Source organism: Diplotaxodon limnothrissa, linkage group LG3, assembly GCF_057381915.1.
Source record: "Diplotaxodon limnothrissa isolate DT_005_m linkage group LG3, D_limnothrissa_male_GT1.1, whole genome shotgun sequence".
NCBI classification, from domain to species: domain Eukaryota; kingdom Metazoa; phylum Chordata; class Actinopteri; order Cichliformes; family Cichlidae; genus Diplotaxodon; species Diplotaxodon limnothrissa.
In genome coordinates, this window is record NC_140598.1 from 46,133,333 (window position 1) to 46,143,568 (window position 10,236).

General features: G+C 35.8%; 1 protein-coding gene across 2 annotated transcripts; it reads right to left on the bottom strand.

The window, feature by feature from the left end:
- Positions 1-4,444: 4,444 nt before the first annotated feature.
- Positions 4,445-6,272, bottom strand: LOC146636120 (C-type mannose receptor 2-like). 2 transcript variants are annotated; one of them, XM_085350719.1, is made up of 4 exons: positions 6,239-6,272; positions 5,471-5,860; positions 4,976-5,317; positions 4,445-4,791 (listed from the first exon to the last, which is right to left on the bottom strand). In XM_085350719.1, the coding sequence occupies exons 1-4, from the start codon at positions 6,270-6,272 to the stop codon at positions 4,445-4,447; spliced, it is 1,113 nt and encodes a 370-aa protein (XP_085206845.1). The 2 variants fall into 2 exon arrangements, with proteins under 2 accessions (XP_085206845.1, XP_085206844.1); XM_085350718.1 differs by having other exon boundaries at positions 4,976-5,329.
- Positions 6,273-10,236: the final 3,964 nt, after the last annotated feature.

The window sequence follows — 10,236 nt, forward strand, 5'->3', positions numbered from 1 at the left end:
ATTTACTCAGAGTAAAAGTTACATAGTTACTTTTTTGTCAGCAGGAGGACAGCCTCTTCTGAGTAGTGCAAAACAGACAATGGGATAAATCTCAAAGTAGTTGTTTTTTAATTAAAAGAAAATCTTTACAAATTAAAGTGCAGTGGCGGTTAAACTGCAAGTCTATACATCAAAATGGATAATGGTCACCAAACCAACCAACCAAACTGTCAAAACCATTTAATTCTTTTACATGTGAATGTGTTCTAAACTGTCAAATAAGAGAACAAGTACTGAATTGAGCTGTACGGCAGCTGCTATAAAAATGTGTTCTAATTTTTTAAACTTGGCCCTGCTCTGTTAATTTTGAGGAGCAATTCAATTCAATTCAATTCAATAAAACTTTATTAATCCTGAAGGTTGACCCCGAAGGAAATTGGGTTAAGGCTGCCGACCTTTGCCAGAGCCATCTTACCCTCCGACCATACATACATTACACAAACATTGCATGGGGAAGACAGGTCAGAGAGGTATAACGATGGAGAATGCACAACATGAGGAAAGATAAGGAGAAAAAAATAACTCCCCCCAGACTGAGCTCCAACAGGGAGATTTAATTTGAGAACAGAGAAAAAACACCTCTGCACATAGCACATGTTATTCTTTTGCCTGCAGTGTGAACATATGTGGGTCAAGTAAGAAAGTAGCCACTTCTGTCTTCTGTCTAATTTAACAAATTTTTTTTAAATAAATTATTATTATTAACAAACAGGAAAAGTAAACACATTTTCTTTTGGCAATTTACCAATCAAGTAAAAAAAAATTTAAGTTGCGTGGACAACAACGTGCCCAATAACAGCTTATGTCTTAACTTAATGTGATTAACTTGAGCACAGCCTTTTTTGCTAAAATAAAAGTACAAGTTTCATTTAACTTACCTCTACATGCTTGCGCAGGTTTGATGTGGAATTTCTAAAAGCTGCTAACTCGGTCTCTCTGGGCAAACACAGCTTGCACTGCATAATAAAGCTGTTGCCTTTCTTGCACTTGAAGCCAAAATGGTCCCTTAAATACGGCCAGGGGGTCACATCGGTTTCTTCGAGTTCAGGGTCAGCAGAATTCGATGGGGTTTCTTTTTTCGCTGGATCCGTACCACCGATGTCAGACTCCATCTTTATCGTGACCCAACGCTAATTTGTTCTACTACCCATCATTCCCTGCAGTATTTCCGAAGCGCAATGTTGGGTTTTTTTTTGTTTGTTTGTTCTTTTAATTTACTCAGTAACGGGTGTGATTGAAAATGTAGTGAAGTACAATACTTTTTAAAAAATATACTTAAGTAAAAGTAAAATTACCGACTTGAAAAATGACTTTAAAAAGTACAAATACACAAAAAAACTACTCAATTACAGTAACACAAGTAAATGTAATTCGTTATTTTCCACCTTTGTGAATATCTAAATACACTGCATTTAAATACTTGCTAGCCTGCTTGATCATTTTCATTTAGATTTTTAGGCTGTCTTTAAATTCAGTCCTCTGTAGGTTCATATTTCTTGAACAATATACATCTTGTCTTCCAGATTAGATTAAAATTGTTCTGCTTTTTCAACATAAATGTACAAATGACTGTTCAAATGCAATATGATGAATCTTCTCAGTGATGCCAGTGGTGCTCCATTTGGAGAAACTGAGAAAAATCTTTGTACAAACTTACCACCATACTGGAGCAAAGATTTTGTCTTCTTACAAGCATCAAAAGTCAATTTTGCTAATCTCTTTAAAATAGTCATACCACATATCTTGTTGCTTTGTTCTAATCAGTTCATCAATTTCTCTCAAAGAGAAATTACTCTCATTTGACCACCTTCAGGTGTCTTTGAACAGGCTGATCCACACACTCATCAGCGAGCCAAATTCTTTGCCTGACTGGTTGAGTCAGTGTGAAGATATCTGCAGCAGTTCTGACTAGAGATGGACCGATCCGATATTACGTATCTGTATCAGTCCGATACTGACCTAAATTACTGGATCGGATATCGGAGAGAAATAAAAAATGTAATCCGATCCATTAAATATCAAAAAAGCTTGTGTAGCGAGTTGATGGGAACAGCTGTTTCAAGTCCAAACGTGTCTTAAAAACCTTAGCGAGCCCTCCTCCACAACCAGAAACTCTCTGAACATTAAAAAAGGTACAGCCAGCTGGTAATAGGTCATTAAAGTGCTTAACTCACTCTGTTTATGTGAACTTGGCCATTTGCTTTTGCTGTTGCGTGTGCAGATGATTATCAGCTTTATTTAGCTTTTAGCTACCTGGATATTCTCCCTGTCAATCATCACTTGACTGTCTCAGTGACGTTAAACTGTGGATGGCAAATAACTGTTTAAATTTTAATGATAATAAAACGGAAGAAATTTTATTTAGCCCACATTGCTCTATTGTTTCTCCAGATGCTGACATTGGTGTTTTGACCTCCCATCTGAAAAGTTCAATCGTAAATCTTGGTGTGAATTTTGATTCTGCACTTACCTTTGATGGTCATGTAAATGGGGTGGATAAATCGTCTTTTTATCACCTCAGACACCTATCGAAGGTCAAGTCTTTACTTTCCAAACGTAATTTGGAAACTGTTATTCATGCCTTTATTACCTCACGTTTGGACTATTGCAATTCCCTTTTAATTGGGGTTGGGTTAGGCACCCTGTCATGCTTGCAATTAATGCAAAATGCGGCAGCACTTTTTTTAACTCGTAGAAGGAAATTTGACCGTATCACTCCGGTTCTGGCTTCACTACATTGGCTTCCTATTGTTTTTAGGATCCGTTTTAAAGTCCTTTATTGGTTTTAAAAATTTTAAATGGTTTGGCCCCTGTTTATTTATCTGATTTGTTGAAGCCTCATGTTCCTACTCACTCTCTCCGTTTAGCTGATCAATTGCTGTTGTCAGTCCCTAAGTCGCGGCTGAAACTCAGAGGAGATCGAGCTTTCTCAATTGCAGCTCCGATGCTTTGGAACAACCTTCCCTTTCATATCAGACAAGTGTCTTCAGTGCAGCTCTCTAAGTCCGGATTGAAAACCCGTTTTATTCCCTGGCTTTTAAGTCCCTCCTATTATTTTATACTATGCTTTGCTTTTCTTTGTTTTTGTGTTGTTCAGCACTTTGGTCTGTCTGGCGCTATATAATAAACGATGATGATGATGATGATGATGATGATGATGAAACTGACATTATCTGTGTGGAGTTTCTAAAAAAGAACATCAATCACACCTACTGGCTCACTGGATTGTAAGGATACATCTTTCCTCTCTCCTGAAATTTACAATCAACAGATCGATTTCACACTCTCTTTTTAACATGTTTTATTCCTCATTATTTTATAGATTAACATATTCAGGCAGTATTTAAAATGAGATACAAACACCAAAGACATATCAAATGAAATCAGGACATTTGAATAATGTTTGCAAGTTTCTGTTTCTTACAATTTTATAAAATATTTCAATCACATTTGTAAGGCTTCATTTGGCTGTACAACAACTACTGTCACCAGTAGATGTCCCCCAAGAGTGTAATAACTGAAGCTTCAATCAACTTTTCACACAGTGGTTCAACAAGGTTCAGAGCTTCACAAAGCCTTGTTTTACCAGACTCAGTCTGAACTACTCACAGCAGAAAAACTGCAATTTGAAAGAGAACAAGAAGAAGAAAGAGCCTGCTCATCACTCATGCACACAGTCTGGTGCAATCATCGGGTTCTTAAATACCAGTGAGCTGATGAAGACAATAAGCAGCAGGTGTGAGGTACCACTGTGCACTGTACAAGGATGAGGAACTTTACCTTGGGATTTTACCTTAATGCAACATATACTAACTAATATTAAACTTCATAATATTATACATTATAGCATTTACATAAAACCGTTTCCATGTAGAAATGGAAGTCCTTATGAAATTGGATCTTTTAAGCTACTTAATCTATATTAATTTGATATTTAGCTTTTCTTTCATGTCGAGTAAATCACAATTACAGCTTCTCAACTGTAATTATGGTTTTACCTCAATTATTACTGAATCAATACAGTAATTTGGGGTTTGAGCTGCTAGTGCCAAGATGAATTATTAAAAATGACATTGAAGTAAAAGAAGTGAAAAAGTTAACATTTTTGAAGTCTAAAATTATATTTTTAAAAACAGACAAAGAAAAAACTACCAGCAATATTTTATAAAAATATAAAAATATGATTCAATCCATTTTTACTTACCAAGCAAAAAATTACAACAACAGTCACCTCAAGCAGCTTTAGATATTGTGAGGTACAAAATACAAACCATACAAACTCCCACCAAAACTACTTGAATCCACATTTCCCAGAATGCTTTTGAAGAAACTTTTTAAAAATCAACACACCCCAAACACAAAGGAAATAAATGCAAACCCTTTTGATCAAGAATCAGAGAGGATTTTACTTCTTAGAACAGATGAAATTAAACATTTTATTATCAGCTTGTTTGGACCACTTATGTGGGCTTCCTCTATTCATGGCTCCAGACATGTCACAGCCATCAGTCGTTCCGTCAGAGTCCCAGTTTTTATATTTAACTACCTCATCAGTGACCCAGAACCAGAAACCTAGAGTGCAGGTGTAGCGCAGTCCCAGCCATACGTAGGTAGAGTTGGCCTGCTTGACTTTCTCCTGGATCCAGTTCTGTTCATTGGAGTTAGTAATGGACACCAGGTCATTGTACTTCTCTCTGCAGTAATACAGGGCCTCCTCCCAGGTCTTGTTTTCTTTGATCAGGATCAAATTATCTGTTAAAAATAAATAACTTCAATGAGTATTGGTATTAAAAAAGGAGACAGAGCAAGGAGTGCTGTGGCTATTTTACAGTCACTACTTCTTTTTATATTATGAAAAACAAAAAATAAGTAGAAAAAATACTTCGTATTGATAGTATTTTTAGCATTGTAAAAATATACTTATTGTAAAACTCACCATCATAACAGAAGAAGGATTTTTTTGTGTCACATTCATCAGAGCTCCAGTTTCCTGATCTGTTTAACAGAGTCATAGCACATTTCTTGTTGCTTTGTTTATCATTGAATAACTGCATATCCCAGTATCTGAAAGAGAAATCACTCCCATCTGACCACCTCCAGCTGTCTCTGAACAGACCGACCCATGCGCTAAAGGTATAGTTGTTAAACAGGGCCTTCATTTCTTCTCCATCTACCTGATCGAGTCCACTGGCCAAGTCAGTGTGATGTGATCTGCAGTAGCTCTGAGCCTGTGTCCAAATTTTGTTTGGCTCTTGAATCAAATGGAATGTTTTATTGTCTTTCTTCATTCCTGTAAAACCAACAGAATAAAACACAATGAAATCCTTCAATTATTTGTCTCCTGAAACTTTTTTCTGAAATGACAATTATGTGATTACTTATTAATATCATGATACTATAATAACGTTTAGTAGTATTCACATCTCCTCACCATTGTAGCAGATGAACCACATAGTAATGTCACATGAAACATCTGCCAGCTTTTTATCTCCATTATCGTATCTTTTCCTCCCACAGTTCCCAGGCGGTTCTTTAACAGTATCAGTTCTTCCACTCTGATTCCAGCTGCTGTCATTATGAATGTATTCCACTCCTGGCAGAGACCAACGCCACATCCTGTTTCCACCTGTGTTGTTCAGTCCAATCCAGGCTTCTCCTTGATTCTGTGCGGAGTTACGGAGTCTGCTCATGTCTGTCATGTCAAACACTTTGGCCAGGTCTGTATATTTCTCTCTGCAGTATCCCTGTGCTTCAGACCAGCTCTTGTTTTCTTCAATAAAGTGGTACTCATACAGGCAGCATGTAAAGAAGCAACACTGACCTAATATACAGAAATATGATAAAATAAAAATCTGATTAGCAAATTAAACTTTTCAGGTTAAAACTGTCATATAAATGAGAATGACTGCAATGATTTGTCAAACATTTTGGTCGAATCATTTTAAATATCTTTGAGCTTCTTCACTAAAATGATACGTATACAGCTGACATGTCAACAAGAAACTGACCCCCAAAAACTGAAAGAAATGTGTTGATGCAAGAAACTAATTTAGATGATGGAGAAAAGGTTTGCCAGATAAACATGAATCTATATTCAGTGAATACATTGGTAGAAATATTGCAAATGTTTAATGAACCAACATTAATCTGTGTTCATTTTAAATTTAAAACAGTACATCGGGTGAAACAATCCACTTACCCATCAGAATAAGCAGATACAGACTCCACTGCATCTTTGATCTGACAGATGAAAGTGATGTTTTATTACTCAAGGAAACAAAGATTTAAACAGAACGTCTTTGATGCAAACTTTATGTCAGGAAAGAAAAGATGGATCAATATATCATGGTAGGAAATATGAAATATATATGAGAAGAAGCCTGATAAGGAAAAATAGTGTGAACCATTATGAATCATGACATCACTGTTTCAGCTGCAGTTACTCAGACATCTAATCATTTTTAATCCAAACCTCTCAAACTGACAGTATTTAATTGACGAAACAAGTCTTTTCAGGTTCAACAACGTTTAATATACACACGCTTTGGATGTTATCAGCCCCATGAAGCAGGTGTTTATAACAATAGTAACCACTTTACAGTTACTCAAGTACTTGCTACAGGTTATCAACTAAATGAAGATTATTACATAAAAAACATAAAGTTCTTATAATATATAATGTTAAGATGGATCCATCCTCTTAACCACTTATCCTGCTCTGACGTGCAGGCCAGCCTGTAGATTATTACAGCTGTTTGTGTGAGAGGCTGGTTATGTTTATTTCCAAGTATTTCTGATTACGCTACACTTTTATATAAAAAAGTCTCCATTTTCCAAACTTCAGTAATTTTAATAAATGTGTGTATTGATACAAATTAAGCTGAGTTTTTAACTCTACTTCTGCTTTTAGTTGTAAACAAATTCTGTGCTGTGAGTAGGAAACAAATGTCATGCTCAGTGAAAAGGTGACTTTCATTGTGGAAATTATATAGATTTTACAAGTTCTGAATCAATCAGATAGAAGTTTGACAGCCATAAACTCAAACTCATGAATGCTGTGCTGTTTGAGCCACAGGGTTCATAAAGAGTGTCAGGAGTCCAAATATTTTCATTAAACCAGATGAAATTGAGCTGATAAAAAAAATAAATAATTAATAAACTCCGCAGCATCTTTTATATCAGACATATTTGAGCTGACATAGAGCCAGTTTGGTAACTCTTATGTGCTGCATGAACAGTGCATGTCAGGCTGAAATATGCAAACCACAATCAAAAGGATCAATGCAGAAACATATTCATACAAACTCCAAATCATGAATTTATTATGATACAAAGTGAACTGAAATACTTTAAACTCTTTCCACACATTACATTAAACAAGTCGCCCAGTGTAATGTAGAGGAATAAAGAAAGGAGGAGGACAGAGGGAAAGATGAATGAAGAGTTGCAGCTAAATGCTTGTAAATTAGTGCCCAATGCCAGGTCATTGAAAAACACAAGTTCATATGCATTTAGTAATTTACTTGTATGTGCTTTATATTGTGTGTTATATTTCATTGACTGTGAAGTTTTTAATACTTACACATGATGGTTAAATATAAAGATAATCCTTTGAAAAGTTTTGTTTGGTTAAAGAAGTGCATGTTGTGGTTCAGCCTGATATTGAGTTTTTGGGCTAATCATGAGTGAACCTTTACCCACAATCAGTCCCAAATTTTAGCTTTTGTAGTCTGGATAATTTTCATACTAGACGAGCGTAGTGGAAAAATGTCAGTGCTAGACTGTACTGAAACGTTACTAATGTTAAATATTTTTCTTTTTATATTTGGTCGCAAAATATAAATTGATTAATTCAAATATTTACGTCAAATAATTAAAAAAAAAAACTGAGTAATGACATCATCTACATTCGACCTGTGCTTATGTACAAAGATAAAATGACAAAAAAAGAAAATAAATAAAATTTAACTTACATCTGGTTAGTTCTCTCCTTGATGTCTCTCCTCAGTGTGTTCATGAAAACTGCTGTCGAGTAAATGTTATGGGCTACACTAACACAGAGATCTTATTTCCCAAAGGTCAACATTTGAATATTAAAAATTTTCACCAGAAGGATCCAGTGTATATATCAGATATGAAACGGGGATGTGATGCTGTTGAAAACATAAATATAACACTGCACTGTTGTCTGTCGAACGAGCAAGAGCAGGAAGGAGAAAGAAAATGTAAATATATCTTTTCCATTTATAGTTGATAATAAATGCAACACAGTGAGACTAGAGTTGCACATAAAAATGCTTCAGGTTTACCTCATCATACAACTGTCAGTGACTCTGTTATTATAGTTCTGATTTGTATAATTAGTTTTATAAATGATTATTTCATTTTTACTTTTTGCTTTGAATTCAGTTTAATTTTAGTTTGTTTCCAGAGTGGATTTTCTTGTTTTGTATGGACGGCATGCAGAGGCAAAATGAGTGCATGTACTTTCACTGCCTTTCAGACAAGTTGTAATAATTTTTTTTCCAAACAATACTAAACTATATTTTATTTTAGCATTCCTAATCAAATAAAATGTTTCACTGTATTTGACTTATTTTTTTCAAACTCCAGTTTTTATTTTTATTCTACTTAACTATATATTGTTTTCACATCTAGGTTTAAATTTTACTCTTAGTTCAGTATAATAAGTTTGGTTCCATCAACCTTACAGTTAAACTTGTTTCAGCAAAGTTCCAAAAAGTCCTCTTAGATTTTTATTCAGCTCTAACAAATGAGTATAAATCATAAACTACAAACTGTCTGAACACACATTGTTGGCTGTACAGCATCAACAATCTGTAGACGTCTTCTTACTTCTGTATAAGCCAGTAAAAAAAAAGAAGGTGTATATAACAATAATCTAACTCTGGGTTTGACTCAGAGGTTGTTCCAGCTGTTTGTGTGAGAGGCTGGTTACATTTATTTCCACACATTTGTGATTATCCTACACTTTCATATGCATAAAAGGTCTCTGGTTTCAAAAGTTGAGTAATGTTAATAAATTTGTGTATTGATGCAAATTAGGCTGAGTTTCTAACTCTACTTCTTGTTAGGATGCCTGGGTCATTGACCCCGGGGTTTTTGAGTTTATTATATTATTTATACTTTCTAGTCTTTGGTTTATGTCTGTCTTCTCTAGTTGTTCTGTCTCCCCTGTCAGCTGTATCCCCTTGTCTAGTTCGCGTCTCTGTGTAACCTTAGTTCCTATATCCCCGTGTCCAGTCAGTGTCTGTGTCTGCCCTGGTCCCACGTCTCTGTTCCCTCTGTACTGCCTGCATGTGAGTCTGTGTCTTTGTTCAGTCTGTGTTATGTGTTTCCTGTTTTACTTTGAAGGTCTCTGTCTTATCTCGGTGTGTTCACTTTACGCTTCTTTGGTCTCGTCAGTTCTGATTTGTCCCAGCTGTGTTTCCCTCCTGTTACTCATTCCCTGATTGCTCCCTCTGTGTATTTAAGCCCTGTGTTTCTTTGTGTCCGTGTCGCGATCTACCGTTTATTTTGCTGTGTGTTTGCCAGTCCACCGGTGATAGTTTATTTTGAGTTTTTTCCTGTTATGTTATGTTTGCGTTCAGCATTAAAGCTGTTTTGGTTTAAGTTTGTCTCTGGAGTCTGCATCTTGGGTCCTATCCCTGTCCGCACACAGCCGTCACCTAACACTTCTGCTTTTAGTTGCAAAGAAATTCTTTGCTGTGAGTGGGAAAGAAATATCATGCTCAGTGAAAAGGAGACTTTCATTGTGCATGTGGACTTTAATATGATACTGTCAGGCAAGTTATTATTATTAGTTCAACTTGTTTCCTGAAAGAAAAAAAAAAAAACTTCAGGTAAAGCCTGCTTCTATTAAACTGTTAATAGATTAGAATCTAGACTCCATTCTCGCTCTCACCTCCCTGCTTCACCTCCTGGAACTCTGAATTCCAGCAGGATCATTCCGATACTCACCCGGAGCTCTGCAGCCACTCCTCCCCATCTCATGCACCTGTAAACAATGTTTCTCACTACCACCTTTTTCTTATCCCTGTTTATTCGTCAGGTCCCTTATTCCACTCGGCCCCCATGCTCTAGCTCTGATTTCCTTTTTTTGCCAAGTTCATGTCTTTGCCTACCTAGCTCATGTTATTATTTATAGTGTTATTCTCAGGTCCTTGTATATAGTCT

What these genes read in the sequence shown, in the direction of transcription:
- LOC146636120 (XM_085350718.1), bottom strand. Translation starts at nt 6,272, where the DNA reads ATGCAGTGGAGTCTGTATCTGCTTATTCTGATGG. An exon ending in GTATCTGCTTATTCTGATGG is followed by an intron (nt 5,861 to 6,238) that starts GTAAGTGGATTG and finishes TCTGTATATTAG; the next exon opens with GTCAGTGTTGCTTCTTTACA. An exon ending in ATCCTTCTTCTGTTATGATG is followed by an intron (nt 4,792 to 4,975) that starts GTGAGTTTTACA and finishes TATTTTTAACAG; the next exon opens with ATAATTTGATCCTGATCAAA.